Raw genomic sequence first — 24,083 nt, 5'->3', positions numbered from 1 at the left:
AAATTACAGCAGCTCTGTATATGCATCAACTGTCACCCGCTGCTTTTAGGGGCCTTCTAGACTAAACCACATTGGTCATAAAATAGGTAAAAGTAACAAAAAATGCTCAGCTTGTTGAACACAGTTTCAAATGAATAAGCTTAATAATCCTGTGTACTATAATAAATCCAAGAATGAGCTGAGGCTGAAAACATGCAGTGACAGCTTCTAATCCAGTTCATATCCATGTCCTTCACGTCTTATTGTTTTGTTTACACTCTGAAGGATTGCTTCAGAATTTGTTGTTCATCCTCGTCATTGGTGTTGTCTGTTTGTAGATGTGTCTCATTCCTTCAGTTGTTACATACTTGGACTTTCAAGTTTGCACAGCATCAGAACACTGTCATCGTTTATAAATCCCGTAAATTGGGGATGACATAAAGGCCACTGGGCTTTTTTGGATAGTTCTTCAAAAGCCGGGCTCTGTGTTTACAGGTTGAGAAAGGGCTGGGCTCAGCCATGTGGAGCCTGCAGTCTTTTACAACGTTGTCTTGTCTGTCACTTGACAGTTGACTGCCGTGCAGCTATCCCCTTGCTTCGCAAACAGCCCTGTTATATTTTCCATTTGAAAAAATCCCAGGGGTCACCAGTGTGTTTGACTGTGTTTCACTGAAGCCAGATGGGGGTTTTCCTATAAACAAGTGTACAGGGAGTATTTATACAGACTGTGGCACCTGACGCCATAACACTCATGACACTCTGTTTAGTGGCCAAAGTTGCCATAAGTCACTTTAGAGAATTAAGTAAATATTTTCATTATGGCCATGCCATTGTTTATTACAGAATGGCAAAATTCTAAATCTTGCCAAATACTCTGTTAAAAATCATTTAATAACAACGTGTCTGAAGTGAAGCACCTCGTACATAGAGCTGATTCCTTTTCATTATTCGCAAGTCTATTTACTTTCAAACAAATCCAGAAACACCACCTGTTTCAACAGCAGTGTGAGGACAGGCTCAGGTTGGAGCGGAGCATTACACAAACAGGACACTGAAAACACAGGCAGCCTCCTCTGATTTCTGCTGCGGTCACAGCAGGATAAAAACATACTTCTTCCCTGTCCACAGGCACATCGTCTCCTTCAAATACAGCATGTCACCCATCACAGATGCAGCCTCACATTCCACGCTGCTAAGTATTATCATGCTGCTGGATTAAAGCAGCATGAGACATGAGGATGCACCATACAGTATTGGATGCCAAAATTACTGGAGATTACTTTTTAGCCTGATAATGGTGCGAGGAAGAGTTCAGTCTTGGAGAAAAGTCTTTAAGATAAAAGCATTCCAGTAAAGAGTGTTGGTCAGTCAAACCTTTGGTGGAAGTCATAAACAAGTGGACCTGTACGGCACTTTAACAACCAGCTATGGTGTTCTCCCATCAAAATGTGCAAAACAAATGTTGTTTAGCAGAACTCAAGAAGTGATTATCACAATGGGCTCAGCTGGAGGATCCCCCCGTATTGATTGCGACATAAATTTGCAATCATCAGTTGGAAACTCTGGACAAACCTCAACGCAAATATTGCAGGCCCCGAAGGCCTCCTGTACATTTGGCACGGCTTCGGCTCGGCTGGTGGTCGCCTGCTAAACTCTGGAGAGTGTGAGAGCAGTAGGAAAGACACCAAAGGAAAGAAAACATACCAGATGTGACCACTTGAAAGAACAATTCATCAACGAAAGATGACCTGGACTGAAGGAAAGATTGGCCAGAGGCTAAAAGTGTAAGCCTTTGGCTCAAAATATAAAAGATTAGAAACACAAAGTGCATTATAACTCACCATGAAATACTGCAATCTGTAGTCTTAGTCCAAGGTAAATAAAACAAATGCTAGATTACAGTAAAACTGCTCATGAGCGCCACAAGAAATTGTCTAATGACATTGTTAATGCACGAGTAGTCTATAATAGGAAATGGACAAGTAACCAACAACTCACCTTTGGAGCTCAGTAACTTAAAAGCACTTCTTGCATATTTTTCCCGACTATGTCACTGTCAAATGAAAGAGATGAGATAACCTCTGAGCTTCACGGCCACAGAAATACTTTTTGTCTTATTTTATTCTATAATTAAGCAGCACTTACTGAACGTCCATGGTGCACTGCTGACCTGAACATGTCATCGCCCTTTATAGCTTACAGTTGTTGATATAAGATGCTTTTGTCCACACAGAGTTCATGCACACAATGTACAACGTATGAAACGTTCAACTTATGGAAGGTTCTATTTTGCTTCTAAGTTTAGATTCCAATCAGACAAACTAAAACACAAACAAAAAGAAGTGTATCTGAACCCGTTAGCATTGGACACACAAAGGTTGGAAGAGAGATTGTTGGAATTTTGGAGAAGAACCCCAAAATAAAAGTCAGATGCTCAAAGTCAGAGCAAGAGTCTAACTGCCGGACTGGAATTTTAACCAAAAATACAAAGACAAGTTTTCTGGATAGATGACACGAAAATTAGACTTTACCAAAGGGATAGAAACCACAAGTGTGGAGAAAGACAGGAAGCGCCCATAGTCCAAAGCATCACGGGTCATCAGTGGAGGTCACGTCAGGGCCTTGGCTTTTATGGCTGCTTCTGCAAGTACCTCTCTCATCTTTGCTGTTGATGGGACAGATGGTGACAGCAGCAGGATGAAATCTGAAGCGTTCACACACCTTTTGTCTGCATATGTACAAATCAATTCCTTCAATCCCATTGGCTGGACCTTCATCGTGCACCAAGACAACAACACCAAACACGCTGCCAGTTAACCAAAGCTCAACTGAACCAACGCAATGATGCAACGATGCAATCCACTGAAGACACCTGCTTTGGACGCTTTGGAAAAACCTTCCTTAAAGAAAATACTAAACGTTTTGTTGAGTGAAGACTTTGTTCCACATGAATGACAGAATCTTGTTCGTTTTTGCTGTCGCTCTTTTCCTGGGTTCATTATGTTACCCCATGATTAACATGGAGTAATGAGGACTTTAACATAATTCCCATACTGTGAGTAAAAGATGTGTCTATGTTGTCGACTTTGTTTCTGGCATGGCAGACAGCTTTGAATACTACAATACCCATGAGCCTCTATTGCTATGGAAGGGAAGCCAGTCAGTGACGCAAAATTGTGCTCCATCAGTAAATATTGACCCAGAATTTGAAAGTGAATCAATTTAAGATGCCGATGGTGTTAACTTCCCCAACACCATAATCTTAAACTTCAACCCGTGTAACAGAATTTGATGACATTGGGAGTCCTAGTTTTTATATACACAGGCTTGTACTCTGTATATTTTCCAACGCAGTTGTTTATCTTCTGCACTGATGATTCAAACTGGAGGGCTTCATTCTGATTAATTTCATAGAAGGACTCCAACTGTGAATGTGAACTAATACTTTCATAATCTGTTTGTGTTGAGTTTGGTGCCACAAATTTGTATGTTGGAGAAGGTTGGTTTAAAAAAAAAAAAAAAAAAAACTTTTCTGGTTATTTCAGATTTGACAGAATATGTGCAAAAGTCTAAATTCATTCCAAAGACTGATATTGATTTATTCAGTATCAATTCAACTTCAGTTTGACTTTAGCACTGGACAGAAAGATGGAATTAGTTTACAGTTGGAAAAAAAATGCTTCCATCAACCCTTTTTTAAATTAATTTTCAATTTGTGTGTAAAACAAACCGGAAATTCACAAAACAAATTGAAATCGATAAAAATGACGGTATACAGGAAGAATGTGACTTAAATATCACTGATGCTAAAAGTCATCAGGTCTGTGTGTAAGGATGAGGACACCATAACATTCCCTGAGTAAATGCAAGAAACAAACAGTGTAAATCCCACATTAGATCCATCATGTTCTTCATTGCTTCACCTTTGACAGTCGCTTTTTTAATTACATCCTCTCTCTTGGTTTACTGAAGCAATTCTGCACCACAAACCGTCTATTTTTATTCTCTCTCTCTCTCTCTCTCTCTCTCTCTCTCTATATATATATATATATATATATATATATATATACTATAGTTGCCATTTTCTTTGGCTGATTTCTTAAAATATCTCTTCAAATCTGAGCTACACATGGAAATAAACCTGACTAATGTCTCACCCCAAATTTATTTTGATCTCACGCAATGACATCACTGACGAAATCTCATGTAAGTGTCACATCACACGAGTGAGGTCTGTGTCCGGTAACTCCAACACTGCCAGGCAATAAAGATTAACCTCCCAGACTGCAGAAGATATAGGAGGGGTCGTAAACATGGCTGCGAGTCACTCCTTAATCCGTGAGTCATTAGAGAGAAGGGCAGATAATACGAGAAACATTCGGCCTCTGCTAAGGAAATCAATACGAGGACAACTGTTTAGTGGGACCCGCTATCAGCTCATCTTGATGGAGCTCCAAGTGCCACGTGTCTTGGCTCTTGTTGTGTTGACACAGAGATACAAGCCACCATTTACTAGATAGGATCAGACTATAACCTGGCTCTTTTGAAGACAGGCTTGTTTTCCTTTTCTCTTTTTTTTTCCCCATCTACACTTTTCCCTTCAATCCGTGCAGTAAACAGACATTTTTCTTCAGTCAATCTCGTGTCGTAAAATAAGTAGATCCACTGATATCTTATCGTACGATGAGCTAAGATGACGCATGGAGTTGAACCTGAGTGTCATTGTTGTCCACTCTTGTTCTTTGAGGCCGTGTTTTCCTCTGTCTCTTACCAGCGGTGGCTGTCACTGTGGTATGTATTGTCAGAGAGGACCCTATCTGTCTCTGGGTGGGCTTTAAAGCCAGGCCCATCAGTTAAGGCTTCATTAGAGCGGTTCCTCCTGATGCTGCATGGAGGAGTCCCGGTCTCCTCTAGCCTTTTAACAGACTGTGATTTACTGTAACTGTTGTCTTGTTTCTGAGGTAAATGCAGGGCTGTGTTATTGTTTGCCCCGGCTGATGTTTATGCACAGTATGGCGTCTAACCCCTCTTTGTTCCTCCAGCCACACTACTTGTAATCTGTGTGTCAAGATATCGTCTGAGGAGATGCAGTTTCTTCAGTACTGCTTCCTAGAAGAGCTGAGTGAAGTCCCGGAAAACTGCCAGCGCATCTTTTTTTAGAGGTTTTACAAGAAGCAGTGCCACGTAAATATGCTCTTATTCCCACAAATTCATGTCCTGTAATGGTCACAGATAACAGAGGCAGCCATGATGAAGGATGCTGGTAACAGGCTCTGAAGTTCATCAGCCATAAAGTAAGATGTTTAGAGTCCTATCCATCATGCAACACTATGAGGGAGGCATCTGATCGGTCAGATGAGGGACATGAAGCCCTGATCTCAGCATCATGGAGCCAGTCTGGGGCCCTCAACACACCTGACATTAGCACTGGATCACAAGTGGTCAGCTGACAGTACAAATGTGAACGCACCGAGTACACAATGAGGACACATTGAGATCTGATCTGCTCAGACCACGTTCAGAGGTGGTCTGGCCACATTCATTTAGCAGTGTGAATAAAAATGCGTCCTGGGTCACATTAAAGGGCTGCTACTCAACTCACATGCTCTGAGTAATTAATTGAAATACTGAATGCAGTTCTCTGTGCCATGTCGCCGTGTTCGTATCTGACCCGGTGATTCCATGTGTTATTGTCACATTGCAGCACGTTCTTTCGTTTTAGATGAGACACCTGAAGATCTCTGCCAGCTTTTATTTCATGTTTTGTAACCAGAAAACATTTGCTGCGTGATTCTGCTGAGTGCAGCTGAACTGTACAGACAGTAGGAGAGATCTACCTGCAAACTGAACATGTGGCGATAAAGCACCTGTTTAGTCATTAAAACCTGCTACTTGATGCTCGTTTCACTCAAACCACTTCTAGGTGTATTTTTTCTTTTTTTTTTTCTTTTAGTTTACTGTCTCTAACTCACATCAGATCCACAGACCTGATGGAGGCCCCGCCCGCCCGCAATGTTTATTTATCCACCGCAGCGCAGAGCCAGACCCTCTCAGCTGAACTGAAATAATTTAATAATCTTAGCCAGAACTGATGTAATTGAAGTTGCAAATTACAACCTCACAAACTTCTAATAGGCAGCTCATTGAAATGAGGCTCCAGTGACCAAGGAAGTCTCATTTTGTATTGTAACTGACTTCACTATAAACTGTAGGACAGCATTGGTGTCACCATACTGTCGATTTCTGGAAGGAAGTCTTGAATACTTGCTTTGGGTTTTGCTTCTGCCACCGACTTGGCTGTTACTGGAACCAGACATTACAAATGTGAACTGCTGAGCCTGAGGTGCCTTTGGCCTACACATGGCTGCCAGATACAGACAGACTTTTAGGTGGACAGAGAATCAGAGTCAGCAATGCTAATTTTGGGCAAGCGGAGTCAACAGTTTGGCAAATTCGCTTATTGATCATGTATCTCTTAGATTTCAGGTGACGGGACCTTTTGGCCAATTTGAATGTTAACAATCATGTTGCTCCATATAAGGCATTTCCCATATGTAGCACATAGTATGGCAACTATAACACCCCAATGAAGGTGGTTGTGGTGGCCCTGGTCCACACAAATGACAAATATGTACATCTTTTTAAATCATTGTCAGATCAAGCTCAGGAAATAGTTTTTCATGTGTGTCTTGTTCTGCAAATGTGCCATAAGGGGTCATAATACCCAACGGTCTCCTATCTGCCACATTTTGGTATTGATGATGGCTCTTATGATGAAGAACAGACACTGACTTTCCCACACGTGATTTATTTTGAGCTGAGATGGATGTCAGTTAGGGTCCAACCATAGCTCCTCATCAGCTATCGATCACAGCTCCATCGCAATTAAAGGCACCCTGTGTGAGCATTTTTGACCTATAGTGAAACCATTGAGCAGGTTTGTTTTTTAATGGAGGCAAATGCACTCAAATGTACTTGCAGGCAACTCAATACACAGTCTTGTCATGGTTTTACATGAATCCTATGATGTAGACAGGAAAGAAGACTTTGAACGAGCAAGCATGGACATAAACAATAGAGGTTTCAAAATGATTTTAAAAACTTCTGCGAATGAGGAATAAAATGCACTCAACACTGGTTTTGGATAATAACAGCTCACTATTGTGATTAAATGTAAAATTCTGACCAACATTTTCTCCATAGGATGATGGACAGGTACAGAATAACTTTTTAACTTTCATTCTCTTTAACCTGCATGTCTTTATATTCCCAGTAAACGCTACATTTTTTATCGCAAAGATTTTGTTGTGAAAGCCTTCATCTTTGTTTTTACTGAACAAGCCTTTTAAAAAGTTGCTGTTTACAGTATAAAAGACATGCATACATTTATGTGGGTCTTATTGTTCCTGTAAGCATGTGACCCGTTCTCCAAACAGATCTTATTAAAGAAAACAGAAATGTATGTTTGTGGTGCCCTATAGTGCGAGCCTCGGGACATGATGTAGTGTACGGAGCGTAGACAGGCTGCACAGAAGACTTGGCTCATCTGAGACGCTCATTTTTCACATAGGCACCCTGTGGGGGCTCTCCGAGCTACTGAATCCACACAGTGGATATGTTTCTTTTTTTTTTTCAGGAGCTGGGCAGGTCTGCTCTTTTTGCGTAAGGTCTAAATTGCGTAAATTGATAAGTTGGCAGCAGTGGCGGCTGATGGAAGAATGCATGTGTGAGGTTGAAAGTGGGTTTAAAGCTCTGTAAACAAACAGGCACGCGCTCGGCCGTCTGCCTGAGCCGAGACGGTCCTCTGAAAAGAAACAATGCAAAACCTGGAGCTGGTGTTGTGTTCTGCAAACACTAACATGGCTTCGCTCCAGCTCCCGGCACCACAGAGGATTTTCCAAATGCAAACATGCAAACGGCTGTTTGCTGTGTCTTCCATGCTCGTTCAAACTTTATTAGCTTTGGCTACCGTTACAGCTGACTGAGGTGTTGGTCAGAGTCAAGTGTTCGCACTGTGATGTGCACAGAGAATACGCGCTCATTGTGTCTTTTCCTCCTGAAGGGAGGTGACCCGAGAAGACATGTCGTCCGCTGGGGAGTGAAGCGGGAGCCATGAATGCGGTGGATTGCTCTGAGGTCTGCAGCAGCGGTCCAGAGGACAGACGGAGTCCCGGACACCTGCAGAAGGCCACGCAGGCTCATGGAGACGGTGGACAGCAGACGGAGAGGACGAACCACGCAGTGAAGAAACAGACCCAGTCGACAGAGGACAGGAATGGTGAGCTCCTGTTTTCTTCTCATTTGAAATTCGAGCATTCGGGGCGTTGTTCTTCAAGTCGAGCTTTTCAAGCTGAGGCTAACATGATGTCAGCCAGTTTAAATGATCCTGCTAATTCTCGTCCAACTACCTCAGATCTTCTTATGCAGTTGGGGGTGTGATTTGTAAATCTCAAAAGCCTTGGATAAGAATGTGTTTTTTTAAAGTCAGGCCAGTGATATGATTGGCTGAGTGTTGATCATGTGATTATGCTCATGATTAGCTGCCTTTTTTTTTACTGCAGTTGCACAGCACAAGTCCCTGAAAAACCATTTCAGCAAACGACTTCTCGCTTTGAGGGATGGGGTCCTCCACGAAAATGTTGTTTTCAAAGTGATTGTTTCACTTGAGAAATTTCTTTGTTTTAGTTTTTCACTTTGCTTTGGGGGCTAGTTTGTTGAGGGCGGGGCTCAGATGCCACATGATACCACAAATGTCCGATCATCAATCAAGACGGAGCAACATCTGAATTTAACTGTGTTGGCAGAGTTGTGTTGTTGGTTAATTAAATGTAATCAAACCGCACAGTTTTTAGATAGTCACAAATATTAAATGCCACGTTAGATTTGAAACAAAGTATTTGGAATATGCAAGGCTCTTGCCAAAATCATTAATGAAGCAGATTCAAATTTAGAGATTCAATGTTGATTTTAATTAAAAAAAAATATAAAATTGTCTTGCAATTTAAGAAATTGATTAATTTTGGTCCAGCTGCAACATTCATTTTCAACAGCGGTAATGATAATATGATTAAATATTTTAGACATTTCAGTGTTTTAATGTCTTAATACCCTAAAAAGGCCAATTATTGTCATTTCTTTTTACTGCACAATTCTCTGACAACAATTAGAACTTTTCTTTTCTTCCATATTGTTTTTTTCTTTGAACATCTCAAAGACAATTTAGATCTTTTAAGAATTAAAATCACAATCAGCATTAATAACCAAACATTTTAAGGCATACAGGAATTTCAATAAACAATGTTCACGACGATACATTTGCACACACTGATGAAAAAAGACAACATAAGCAAAAAGCAAAACAAGAACATACCTATTGTGTACTTGCAGGTGAGTAAGTCGTATGCAGTATAAACAATGCCACACTGATCATAGAGATCAGACTGTTACTATGGATTATAAAGTCTTTCATGCAGCTAATTTAGAAGAAGCTGCTCTTTTGCAGGTTTGGGACTTGTTGTTTTCTTGGACATTTACTGTTTCAAGCACATTAATGGCTGCCTTCAAATGATTAATGAAGTAGTCTAAATTCATTAAAATAGCTGAGACTAAAACATATTCAAGCTCACTTCAGTTTTATTTGGACCCTATTGTTTTATTATCTTTGTTTTTTTATCACTAGCATTTCAGCCAACGCATATACAGCAGGTAAATAAGTAAGCCTGCAAGTTGCACGTCTGTGCCAAGTAAGTTCCCGGGCCAGATAAAACATGGTTGTTTGAACATTTTATTGAATCCATCTGATGATTAATCCATGCAGAAATATCTCTGCTTTTCAGCTTCACAGCCCAAATCAACCTGGCTTATATGCCACTCGCATCAGCAGGCTAAAGGTGAAAGCATCCGAGGAATCCTGTGATTTAAATTGGTATTTTTAGACTCATGTATCCCCGCGGTCTCTCAAAATAGTGAGAGTACCGCAGTGTTTCTCTCTGCACCGCTGGACCCTGCAAAGTTTTCCATGATGTCATGAGTGGCGCGGGAGTGAGAGTAACTGAAGAGGGAGACGAACATAAACTGGAATCTCCTCAAATTCAGCCATTCATTTTATCCCCTTATTCTTTGAGTCAGCCTGTAGACAGGAGGGACGAGAGAAGCAAAACAAGCGAGGAGTCCAGACTGAGGCTCCTTGTGTTCCTGCCAGAGACGAGCTGACAGAGACCAAACACAAGTGAAGGATAAGACTGTTACTGACATACTGACCTCTTCCTCATTTACTGGTTCTGAGTACAGAAGAAAAAAATGTACTATTGTAAACAATCAGGTTTTAAGCAATGGACTGTATGAAACTTTATTCAGATGGTGAGCGAGACTGATTTTTGCGTTTAATTTTTTGTAAAGCCTGGCTCACACTCTGACAGTGTTATAATATTACAAACCCTGTCCCTTAGTTTTCTTTAAGTCGAAGCCCACCGTTGCTCTTGCAAAATGGTCGACCCCTCCTCAGGACAAAATTACAAACAATCCCCCTTTTCTGACACTTCCTTCCACCCTATTAATTTTTGTACAGTTCATGACATTAACAAAGATTTTGAGGATGCTCAACTTTTTTTTTTATTTTACTAACTGGGACAATTTACAGTTGAAAAATACAACACAAACAGCAAACATAACTAATAAAGTAGAGCTTAATAATCAGATCCAGTATCGTCTAATCTTCATTGATTTATAATAATCTTCAATTTAATCAGAATACAATAAAGACAATGTGTATTTATTTAAGTTAAGACAAAAGAAGATTTATCAGCACTCCATAATTTCAAATATATAATTTTGTCAGGACCATAGTTAACATTAATGACTTCATCTTCTTCTAATTTATGAAGGGAAGGAGTGTCCTGCTGATTCTGGTATGTTTTAAATGATATATTTACACCTGATTACTTTTAGGAAAGAAAAAAAAAAAACAGATTTTATACCACCTATTTTATTTGAGGAAATGTGGAGGGCCCTTAAAGGGGAAAAAAACATGAATTTTACGTGCAAAATATCATGATCACATGTGAAACATGTATTTTGCCCATTATAAACTTGTGGTTTTGGAACAGTTTCATGTTGTAATGTGTGAAGCCCACGTAGATTCCCATGAGAAAACTTTTCCACACGTTATCGTGTGTTGCAACATGTGTCATACATTTGATCACGTGTCCCAAAGGAGGGCAGAAGAGATGCCATGTAATGTAAATACAATTGAAGAGTTAGCTTAATATGAAAATAAGAAGAATCTTGATAATTAAAAGAATAAGATTAAGTGGTGGGGGGATATGGTGGATAGACTGCGGTGGACTTGGCCTCATAGCATGAGTCTCTCTATAATCCAGCTGTGAACCGGCGTGTGGTTGTGAAAAAAGGTTGCATTATGAACATGAAATGCATTTCTGATGTAAACAACAGGAAATAGTTTTCAATCATCTTAATGAAGAATATGTACAGAGTTGATATTTGGCTTTGATCCTGTTACTCCCCACATGTAAAGCTTCATACAGTAGGGAGTCAGGAGTGACAGTAATGTGTAGACCCGAGTGAAATGATGGGATGGATGTACAGCTTTGATATCTGTGATGTTGCCGAGGACAGCTGGGAGTGACGATGGGGCTTCTGAAATGTATGAAGAGCAGCACGGTGAGCAGTGCAAGCTTAAAGATTTCTCTTCTTTTACGTGACTAAACTTCAAATAATGACCTTTTCAAAATCTATTTCTTTGACTTATGCTCCAAAATGATTTTCAAAATGACAAACTAAAATCATCTGGTGGTATCAGCTGTTCTATTGCCTTCCTCAGAACAAACTTTTCATGCATGCAATTTGCATGTGAGCAGAACACATAAAGCTTTGTGTCTCATTGTGCTGTTTTCTCTCTGTGGGATGAAAACAGATGAAACAGTAGTGACCAGTGTTGTATCTTAGAAATAAACCGCCTCCTCATAGATGATTTCTGCTCAGTTATGTCTCTGTTATAGTAATATATATTCTAACAAGTCATCCCCTCTGTATGATGTATAAAGCTTTATAAAAGTCATGATGGCAACACAGTTTTGCATTAGAGGTGTTACTACTGCACTACTGCCCACTTACACTTTGAAGTCTTGCTCCTTGTGGAATGGGCAGTATTCCTCGAAATCTTTTTTTCATCTTTGGTTTCATGTTTACTTTCATGTGCTGCGCCAGGGACTATGGATAATTCAAATTTATTGTTTTTATGCTTTTTAATTGACTCTGTTTGTCCCTGTTGCAGAAAGCTCTCATTCTCATTCTGCCCGTATTCAGAGGTGGAATCACCTTTTGGTCCAACACGTTTTTAATGTGGCACAGTAAATGTGCAATCAGAACTCACTGGCCTCACATCAGAGATGTTGATTGGGTAGCATTCGAATCACCCAGTTGAAGGTGGCCCAGAACCTCTATAATTCTTCTGTGGGTTTGACATGAAAACACGGATTTACCTGGCACAAATGTGGGCAACACTCTTTTCATTGAGTGAAATAAGAGTGGAGGAGAGGTCCGAGTGGGTAAGAAGGTTGTTTGGCAGCTCAGGAGTCTGTAACACCTGCAGTAAAAACAACTCTTATGGTTCCAGTCTGTCTTTCTGTGCAGCAGGCCGGGTGGATTCCACACTGATTTGATGGTGGCCCAAGTCATCTGGAGGAGATTAGTCAGTGATGCTGATAGACATGATCAGCCCCACACTTCATCATTTCATGCAGTTTAGCAGCAGCTCTGCACAGCGTGCTTGTTTATAGCGCTGTGCCCTTTTACTGACTGATTCATTTTCATCAGAGGAAATTAACTTAGCTTTGTTATTACAGACCATCATGCATTGTGCAATGGCTTCAACTTCATGCCTGTGGTCAAAATTTGAACTATTAGTTCAGTGGAAAATAATTTTAAATGAATATAATGATCAGATATTACTGCAGACATGATAAGAACTGCATGTTCTGTGAGTATGTGGTTAAAAAAAGGCAAAAAATGTTTACCTAGCTATCCTCATTATCAAAAGTGTTTTCTGCTGACCTGCCAGGCGTTCTATCTGAACCACCATCAGACCACCATCAGTATGAAACATCATAACAAAAAAACAGCTTTTTTTTTTTTTGCTTTTTTTTTGCATTAGGCAACAGGTGGAATGTGTGTCGATGCATTTTTCCTGCTGTTGTTTTTAGCTCCTAATTCATCCGTGAAATTACTCAGATGTTCATTCATCATCCGAGCGAAGCCGAGAGCAACGGGCCCTGAGACGAGAATCAGTTGATGGATAGAACATTTCTGAGGGCAAATATGACCTCAGTCCACACAGGCAGTAAACAGATTTATTATTTATCAAAACAGTCTGTGTGACGTGACGAAAAAAAAACAAATGTGAGAGCATGAAATAAATACTCGTATTAAAGGAGAGTTGTAGAAAAAAAAAATCCAAACCCAGGGACTGTGTTTGTAGTGCCGACCCAAGTTTGTAATTGGTTTCATATTCAACTATACTACAGTAAAAGTTATTGAAAGGTATACCAGCGTTCCGTGAGCTCAGACACATAAATACATGGTAGTTACCTCTGTTGCAAAAATGCTGTGCACCTCGTCATGCCAAGTGCTCTGACTGGACATTGATTGTTGATTTTTTTTTTTTTTTTGTAAGGCTTTGAAATATTCATCTGCCTGGGCCAAGTGCTGTTCACCTATCTGGAATGTACAGTTAAAATTGCTTTGCAGCTAATATAAATACAGGCCCCGACTGTTGTAGTGCGGAGAGATGGCAGGTCCTTGTGTGGACTGCGAGCAGAACTTACTCACAGGCTCCTCCACTGATGTAAAAGTTGATCACGTTAGCTTTCAGGTTGGTCAATCTGTGAGTGAGTGAGCGTGTGTGTGTTCTGCTGCTGCCATCGATCACTGACAGTTAAGAAGATGAGGTCACTATTGAGAGCACATCGCTTCGTGTCTTCGGTCCGTCGATGACACTCTGGCTGCTCCTCAGACACTCGCACCTCACAGACAGTATTTCAATGCACATCATTCCTCTGGGGAGGTATGGAGCCTTGGTTTAAAAAAAAAAAAAATACTCATCACATCAATAATCACATACATCAACTGTATGAAATGTATAAATAGTCACAATAATTTAGCACATTTGTTTTTTTTACTTGCGTCAGCATTCTGAATTATTTTATTTATTATTTTCACAATTGAACATGTATTGTAGTATTTTGTATTTAGATTTTTTTTTTTATTTCAAATGTCATTTTTTCAAAAGTCAGTTTCTGAACTAAACTGAAGGTTCCCAATGACGCTTTGATTTCATGGCAAATTTGATTTCATAGTGGTATTTTTGATGAACAAGGTCTGGCTACTAGTCACACACCTTCTTTCTTTCTTTAAACTTCTATAATCATATTCAAAGCTCTTATAATCATTATCTTCATATTAACTTGTGTATTAAAGGGGTCGCTGCTGGTCTTCAACTTTCTACCAACTAGCAGTAAATGGTGTCACTTTTCTACCTACAACTTTATCATGTTCACAAGTCTCTTAGCGTTGTGTTTTTGGCTGCAGCAACAAGCTGATTTTGACCAAAAAAAAGTTCCAAAGCACAAAACAAAAAAAAGGCAGACATTTTTACCTGGAGTTGGTGGAGACCAAAATAGAGCTAAAAGAAAGTGAAACTTGTACTATTATTTGCCAGGTGGCTTTTCCAATGATCCGATTGATGTGTGAATGTGTTTGCTGACAAGTTTTTCCACATTTTATCAGGAAGAAGCAACAATGCCAAGCAATTCAACCCATAAAGCTGCTGATATATTAACAGAGCGCACACACATAGCAACTGATCTCTTTTTATAAAGCTTTATAAGCTAACTGGCATCTGCAAATGGGTAGCAACGAAGCACAACAGTAGCAGCTAACTGGATAATGTATGTTCATCTCAGCAGTGTGTTTATTCTAAAAAATATTCCTCAGAGATTGATACAACAATAAAAAGAACAAAATACAAATGTATCTCTGTGGACATTCAAGCCAAAGGGCGCTAACTAATGATACTAACTTTCTCTTTGGACCCCAACTCAACATCAAACTCACAATCCGGCCTACCTCGATACCTGACTGGATAAGTAGCATGGCCTGGTTACTGTACAAAACTACTTATAAAACATTTGAAAGAATAAAGGATCATTGATTTTATTGAGTGAAGTGCATTTTAATCATTTCCTGCATTATTTCACGAATGTTATGTTCATTTGTACACAGTTTTTGTTTGTGATTGTTTATTCAATAGTGGTTGTTTATTCAATAATAATTAAACGTACGGTCCTTATTTAGGCAGCAGGAGAAATGACATTGTATAATCTCGTGGGCTGACTCACGTTTGGACAGTTTTGAGATGAAGGATAGATGTTATTATGATTTCATGGCTCCTGTTATTATGAAAAGGATTTTCAGATTTGAAGCTACTGTCCGCTGGAAACAAAAACTCAGCTGGGCGGCTATTAAACTTTCCGTGATTGTCGCTAATATACACTGTGGATATGAGCAAGGACAAATGTAATATAGAGGGAATTAATGGGGCTTACTTTCGATTATTCTATTCAACGTTTTCATTATTTGTTCGAGTCTTCACGAAGGCAAGCAATTAAAGGGGTGCCTTCTATCATCAGTCACCACAGATACCAGCCGTGTTTATTGTACAAGTTTTAAAAGCTTCACTTGAATTAATACGGATAAAGTAACATAACACTGAGGGAGAGTGGACAAAAAGTCTTTACACTTTATCATAAGGGCTATGCATTCTCAGAGATATCAGTAATCAGTGCAGTACAACATAATTTAGCACTCTTAAGTTAAGAACAACACTGACAGTGATCTAATCTGCGGTCCTTTGTAATTACTCATTCATCAGCTGTTAGTCGGAGTGATAAAGTCCATCTAGGATTATCTATCTCTCCAAAACTCCGGAAAAGATTAGGTCATTGCATCCAGCGGGCTATTTTTAGAGCTCTTTAACGGTGGCATATTAAACAAAACGCTTAGAAATTCAATTAAGAAACCACTCAGCCACAATGACCTGAAAATAACCCAGAGTTATTCTAAAACAAAGGCTCTGCCGACCAGCCGCTGTGCCGCCTCACATGTGGTTTGGAAAGAGGAGTGCTTAAAACCACAGATTCTTAGGGGCTGCAGAGATTAATGAAGAGTTTCTTTTTCCAGGTGTTGTATTGTGGATACAAGAGCTTTGGGCGGTGAATTTTTACCATGGGGAGAAATCCTCACGGTAGAAATGAAAACAGTAACACAATATACAGCTCTGATCCGGCTCATGGCTTCAGATGCGAGAACAGGGGTGCATTCCAGACCCGAGAGAAAGGAAACGAGGAACGGCAGCTCGGGATCATTCTCAGATATCGATCACATGTAGAACATTTATGTGAGCAGGGGGCTCGAGAGAGTCAGCGCCATACGGTATATTCCCATGGGAACCGTTTCACTTCAGGAAAAAAGTTTTATTGGTTTTCACAACATTTTTTCCCTTCAAACTTTTTGTGACACCCTTACATAAATACCAATAAAAGAGACATCTTAGTCCATCCTGTAATTTTTTACACATTGGTCCATCACCATCAGCGCTTCGAGGAGCTGTTTGTCATCTACTGCTGCTTTCATTGGCACTGCTCAGAGCTGCCACGAGTTTTTGATATATTTTTTTTTACGGTAAAATGTAAAACGACTCTCACCATGACTGTCTTTTCAGAATGAACCGAAAAGTGTAGCTGCAACAGTCAAAAGGCTTCAGCCTCCTGATTGATTTTTCACATGACACTTATTATTTGAATATTAAAATTGAAACAAATCAACTTTGATTTATTGCTACATCCAGCCAAATGTGACTTATTTTTCAGATGTCTCTCTTAAGTATGGATAGTATGGAGTCTCATTACCCAGTTTCATTACTGAATAGTCTACAGAAATCAAATCAAAATTGAGACCTCGACTCGACTTTGACTTTCAACTTTACAGATGGCTCATTTAAAGTTCAGATACATATTAATTAACATCTCATATCATTTACTGTTTATCTCAATTTCCAATTGTAGTTAAGGTTTGTGCACATCAATGAGGTTTCCATTCAAAATATGAGAGATGTTTCTTCCCTCTCAACCAACAAAACATACAGATCTCAACAGAATCTTTACGCTTTAGCTGTTTCGATCAGTAACAAACAATGCTGATGGAATCCATAAAGGTATGAAAGTGGATTCAAATGTCTTCAAATGCTCGTTACAGGAATAACACACAGGACTAATTTCCTTGTAAGTGTTGTAACATTTATTTGAAAGAATGGACATTTTTATAAACTTTCCATAGCAAGCGCACTACAAAGTAACGTTGTTGGTGACGGGTGCAGAATGACTTTTTCAGGCCTTGAAACACAAAGTTTAGGACTTTATGTGGGACGTGAACCAGAAATTGTCTGATTTAAACTGGGGCGTAACTTCAAAGTCTTGACTTGTCACTTGACTCGGGACTGAAGTGAATACAACCTTCTGTAAATGTACCATACTACAGGTTCTATAGAGAACTACACTTGGTGGAGGGTGCATAATATTGTTTTGGACCTGACATGTGACACAACTTTTGACTTGACTGCTTTGACTTTGGACTTACTTGTCTTGACATGGAACTTGACTGAGGTCTTGATTTGTGACCTTGTAGCAGAGGACTGATGAGTAATTCACTTGTCACCTCAATTGTCTAATCTCCAATATGCAAGTCCCTGCAAAAGTGACTTATTATGTCCACTGCACTGATTTCTGTGCATCACCACTCAGTGATATTTGCAGATGCTGAAGTGCATAAATGCAGACTGCAGGTTTGTTTTTGTTGAACATAAAAACTCATGTTTAACTGTAATGGCAGATCATGAAAATATCACATTAAAGTCTTTCTGCTCATATGTTATTGCTCTCTTCAAATGCAACCGATAACCCAAATAATGAAAAATACCTCCCCAAAAAAGAATGTGGATCAGCCAAGTAAAATAGGTCCTGCTTCTAATAACTGTGATCGCAGTCATGTATCAAGGTACACAGTACAAGCAGAGGAGGGTTGCATGCAAGGTGAAATCATTCTCAGCTCTGTTCCACTTTACTCTCCCCGCCATCTTTGTGTGTTGTGAATAATACAAAAAAGGAGAATTCATTTTATGGTTTTACTAGTCAGCAACCCAGGTATGCATTTGTCAAAATAGGGAGAAAGTTAGAACCATATGTTAATTTGAATGGGAGGCACCTGGTTGTGATTATGGCCATGCTGCAGATGATAGAAACACACACCGGCCTGTATTCTGGGAGAACACAATGGACACCACAACACTGACTCATATCTGAAGAAAAACATCTATAAGATCTAAAGGATCTTTTTTAATGAACAGGCTGATCGACAGGCTTATTGAGGATACATACACTGTGTTTATGAGTAGATCGGTGTGATGATAGATAGCACAGAATATCCATAAAAAAACAACAAAAAAAAACAATTTTCCATAAATTAGAATGTAATTTACTTAACTACTTCCCTCTCAGTAAGTGGGCTTGTTTGAACATAGAGTTATTTTTTTTTTTCTCTGAGGCCTCTGACGAGCCTGTGCCGCAGCGTTTCTGTCAGAGTCCAATGTTTTACAGGTGTTAGAAATAAAAGATGCAGAAAAATCTGTTTTATCACACATCAGCTTTCTGTTGAGCCTTTTGTTTTGTGGATCTAGAGAAGGCAAAAATTCAATGTACAGCTGCTAAACGGCAACATGACAGAAGAATTGAGGTTGACAGAGACCAAACCTCTCAATTAAAAAGTAGTTCAGAGTGAATAGTCTTCAAGCCACGATACAACATTTTTGGAACGGTGGCTTCATGTAATCACAACATAGACAGAAAAATCATGCACAAGCACCCTTAATGAAGTATCAGATTCAGAACATACAGAAGCCATCCAACTAACTGTAATGGATAAAAGGTGAAAGGGATGGCAAAAATTCAGAATCCACTGTGACCTGTGACCCCACCTCAGAGAACAAAGGCACAAAGGGTCTGGTCTTATAGGAAAATGATAGTCGTCACTCTGAAGTAATGCAAATGTCCCTTTAAATGCAACTCATCTGCCCTGCGGTGAACTTTAAGTGCTATATTATGAATGCACAGTGAGTGGGAAGTACTCCTGGACTTCAGCAGACAATAGAAACAGCTGCTTCCTTTGCTCCACTGTGATCTCCACCAGGTAGCGCTGTCTGGAGCTCAGCAGCTGAAGCCTGCAAAGGCGCTCAGCAGAGTACTGATACAGTCAAACAGACAAATTACTGTATTAGCTGAACAATAAATTCAGTGGTGAAACCTTTAGACTGTAGAGCATCCGTCATGCTGCGTGTATAGGCCAGTGACTTAATTATTCCTAAACTTGTCTTGGTTGTTTAGACTTGATTCAGAACTTTGCTATCACTACTCGGGACTTGACAAAGGACTGTGTTGACTTGAGACTTGACTCTGATCTTGTCTTTACTAAGAACGTGTGAAATGTATTTTTTTTTTCCTACATGACCGCATATTATTTAAAGTTGCGAAAAACTCAGAAGAATCATGAGAATTTTACGACAACATGAAACATTTTGAACTGAATAATGTTATTGGAATTGGATCATTTCAGAGGTATTGTTTTAGTATTAGTAAAAGGTACTGACCAGTTGGCTTTTTTTAAATGAATTTACTGGCCACATGGAGGCAGTAAACCTTCAAAACAGAATGGCAGATACAACCGCATGTTGCCATTAGTATGCTAACTCATGTCAGTATTAAAGCGCCAATTCATCTTCGACTGTATGTAAAAGTGAACGTAGGTTGCGGGTCGGAAAAGTGAGGACAATGCAGACGTGCCATAAAGTGCAATATCACCGAGGGCCACTAGGGGTCGGCTCCAAAAAAGGCCCTGGCTCCATAGCTTTCCTTATGAAAAAAACACAGTCGATGTTTGTTTTTTCGATTAAATCATAATGGCGTCATTGGCTAAAATCATTACTTCTTATTAGTGTTCTGGTGGTCCATCTGAAAATAATCCCATCATTATCTAGATATTAGTTGTCGGTATGTTTTGGGGGCATGTCTGATTGATTGACAGGCCTGTGGTGCAGTTAGGCTATTGCTGTAGGTCGGCAAGCATTGGGTCCTCAGGTTTCCACCCAGATTGAGTCATATTCAACGCTCACTCCTCCCCAGCTTTTCCAAATATGGTTACTTCTGGCTCAAAATCGCGAGATGGCGACGGCCAAAATGCAGAACTTAAGGCTTCAAAATGGCAGTTTACAAACCACTGGGTTGCTGCCCGTAATTCATGTTAGCATTACTATGCTTACTAATTTAGCATTATGCTAACTCAGCAATGCTACGCTAACCTTTTTAACATAATCAAATTTTTACTTATGTTTTAATTTTCCATTCATTTGCTCTCGTATTTCTGGCTACCTGACATATGTCCAATAGTCACTTTTTGTTAGCATTGGTTTGAACCAACTTGTGAGAAAAATACCTGCAAGGTGTTTGACTTTTTTCACCACATCATCACTTAACTTCGTCATTATGTTATTTGGTGCGAGGCATGTAGTGTACAGCATTAGTTTTCTGGACATTGGACAGTGATTAGAATAAACAACCCAGTAATTGTTAGGACTACAACAATGAACTAAAAGAGGCTGAAAAGATTATGTAGTTTTAGATTCATCGTTGGTGATGACTTTTGCATTACATGGATCCATTTGATCCTTTATTAATATTGAAAATATCAATGAGTGGTGCTTCCAACCGCTCTGTAATCAACCAATGATATAACTGTAGTAACCCAAACATTATGGACCACAGTACCAAAAGGTCCAACTCACCCATGGCGGTAATTTGCTTTATTCCCAGTTAAAGTGAAGCTGTGGGATCGATGAGCCTCACTATGTGATGCTCAGATTCTGATCTTTGCCCTGTTCTCGATACATTCATTAAAGTGTGGGGCGGAGAATCCATCAAATGTTGCCGCTAAATGCCTCCTAAATGCTGTCTTTCCCAAAGGCCAATTATAACATGGCACAGAGGGGCATATTTTTAAAGGTTTCAGCTGACATACCAGACGCTATGGGAATCCGCTTCAGCAAAAACAACAGAATACCAACTTTTATATTGAGATCACGCTCGAGCCAATCGTATGGAGATCCTATCAGGGTCAAGTATGTGTTCATTACAGATGTTCTTCAATTAACGCTCAGGACAGCAATCTAGTTTGATCGTTCTCTGTTTATGTACATTGTGCTTCATTTTCAATACACCTTGGAAATTTCATTAAAATGAAGAAGAGCTAGAACAGGTATCTGGCTTTTGATCCACTGTTTGCTTTGGTTTGATGTAGACAGCCGTCAAATGGTACTAAGCATTGTGCTGGTTGGCTTTACTGTGAAATTATGAACTGGAAAGACTGGGCTAAAAGAGACTTTGCATCTAATAAGATGGGAAGAGTGGGGTGAAATGAGTCCATTTTCTATATTATGTTAATATAGGAAAATAAATATGTGCTTTCTTCAAACTTTCTGCTTTGTCTTTTTATGGGATCTGTAGGAGAAAATGTAAGACACCCTTTCTTTGAACAGACATTTCCCAGCATGCCTCTCTTCCAAAAGGGCTGTACTTCACTTTACCAGAGATACACCAATTCAACTTGTTCTTTCCTGAAAGCATCTCCGATCAGGGTATTTTTCCATGCCGTGTACTGATCCATTCTTTTTTCAAGAAATCTGTTTAACTTCACTGTAAGAAACTGATTTGAATCCTTTCAGCATAAGATAACATGAGCCCAGAGATGGCTGTGGCACTAAAAACGTAACTGGCATCACATTGTGATTCACTGAACGTGAACAATAGTGAAAACACCTTTCAAAACTCTAGCCCTCTGTCCAGTCACTACATAGTGTGGGCGTGATTGTTGGATCAGTTTCTGCGAGTTACTGAAAATGTGGGACACAGCACCCCTGCCCCCTGTTGCAAGAATAGAGGTTTAAATAGTGTAAGGGTATGAAAAGCTTTATGGTTCTCTATAAAGTTTTTAGTTTTGGTGTTTACTTGTGACAAAATTACTTTTAAGTGTGAGCAACCACAAGTAATTAGTTGAATTACTGGCCTGGGTCAGGTAGTTAACTCTAGAATACCTCATATCCACTCTCTTGTTAACTTATAAATGACCCCAAGAGTCACTGTGCAAGCAGCTTATTATGAGCGATAGTTATGACACTGAAAGCATCTAGTGGCCATTGTAATTACATTGTTATTAACATCCAACTTGACTATTGGGGACCGCTAGTCATTTCCCGATAGTCAGTTACTTTTGCCCACGGCTGTTCCATATCTTTAACCACATGTTCATTATTGCAACAAAGATCCTCTTTTTTAATCCAAACCCTCATCTTTTCTTAAACTAAACCAAAAAAAGGCCTAAAATGTGTTATATTTTCTTCTACTAGTAGGGTAGAAACAAACGTTTATGGTTGTTCTGACTGGATAACTTTTTACCGCCATGTCCAACTTAGCCCATTCATCACTTCACCTATCTACTTTTTAATCAGTCGTGCATCACTCTTTCTCTCTCTGTCTGCTGGAAATACGTACAATAGTTACGTAGCACATGCAAAACCTCTACCGTCCTGTCGTCATAGTATGCGTTACCTCTGACCTGCAGAGTCTGAGCCAACAGTAGACCTCTCCAGAGAATTTCAGGCAGCCATCCCCACAGGCCATGAGTGTTCCTGTCTCTGACAGACAGGAATGATAAGAGTCGCCAGGCAGCACGTTCCCAATCACTATGCAGCCAAATCCCGCAGTACAAGGTCACACTCGCTATATTCAGTCTGTTCATCGCTCCCCAGTACAATCTCACATACCCGCCATTCCCCACAGGTTAACTGTGACTCTCTCACAAAAATCCTGAAAGTCTGAGATATAAAATTATTTTTTTTGCTTTTTTTTTTTTAAATAAAAATAGACTGAAAAGTAAATGCTGTAATTTCCCATTTGTAGTAAAAAGGTGAAAATGCTCCTCTAGCGGGAAATATTCTTGTTATCTGTCTCACTAATGGCCTGATTAGTGAAATGGGCATTCTGGCAGAGATAACACCAGCGACCTGTCTGTTGCATTCACTTCCTCCAATTTGCTGCCCTCCGCCTCCTTCGCCCGACAGGCCGGTTGCTGTGTGCTTCTGAAGAGTTGTTTATCTGACAAATTGCACCCTTGGACACGTCGGGAAGACAGAACATTTCCGAGCTGTCAGTCAAGCTGATGAAGAGTTGAGGGGAGAAGTGGACAGTTTGCAGGCTTATGCGAAGTATGCAGAGAGTAAAAGTCTCTCCTTGTCAGCACAGCAGCGAGGTGTCACGCACAAACACGGAGCGCAGCTGACTGCATGTGTGTGTGTGTGTGTGTGTGTGTGCGTGTGTGTGTGTGTGTGTGTGTGTGTGTGTACACGTATGTGGAGGCCTGTGTGCTTCTGAGGGTTTAATCTCAGTGTCTGTTTCCACCAAACGGAGGCTCTGCAGACAGCTGCCAGCTCCTGTGGTGTTATCAGGTGAGCGCTTGAGATGTGGCTGTTGTCTGCTCTCCATTTATTTGTGTCCATTCACAGTTTGTGTAGGTATTGTGTCATTTATATTTAACATGATTTAACATTTATATTTAACACGACACAACCGCCCCTGAGTCTGAACACTAAACTGCAGCTACAGTCCAAAGAGTGGATTCAGGAAAGACAATACATTGACATTTATTACAAGATCCCGAACAGGAAGTGAGGCTTCTGTTAAACACTGGACATAAGTAAAACCAACACTGTGTAACGAGAGCATGCATTTCTTCTTCTTTCTTTAACATTTTTTATATTTATTTCAGTTCAGAGTCAGACTTATGTTAGCTCTTATCTGACAAAAAGTAATACAAAGGATAGTTTAAGGTGGATGTGGGACTTTTCACACCTTACTTCAAGTTCAAATAAACGT

At 39.8% G+C, this 24,083-nt stretch overlaps 1 protein-coding gene across 1 annotated transcript in view; it reads left to right on the top strand.

Moving 5' to 3' along the window:
- Positions 1-8,091: 8,091 nt before the first annotated feature.
- The window catches only part of myocd (myocardin), a 60,087-nt gene continuing 44,095 nt past the window's right edge, over positions 8,092-24,083 (top strand). The window contains exon 1 of the mRNA XM_069156239.1: positions 8,092-8,257. Within this exon, the coding sequence (XP_069012340.1) occupies positions 8,092-8,257 (166 nt within the window). The remainder of the gene's footprint in view (positions 8,258-24,083) is intronic.

The sequence above is a fragment of the Embiotoca jacksoni genome, unplaced genomic scaffold, assembly GCF_022577435.1.
Source record: "Embiotoca jacksoni isolate LCO1_2020_lvr unplaced genomic scaffold, fEmbJac1.0.p SCAF_20, whole genome shotgun sequence".
NCBI classification, from domain to species: Eukaryota; Metazoa; Chordata; class Actinopteri; family Embiotocidae; genus Embiotoca; species Embiotoca jacksoni.
This window is presented reverse-complemented; position numbering and strand designations above follow the sequence as displayed.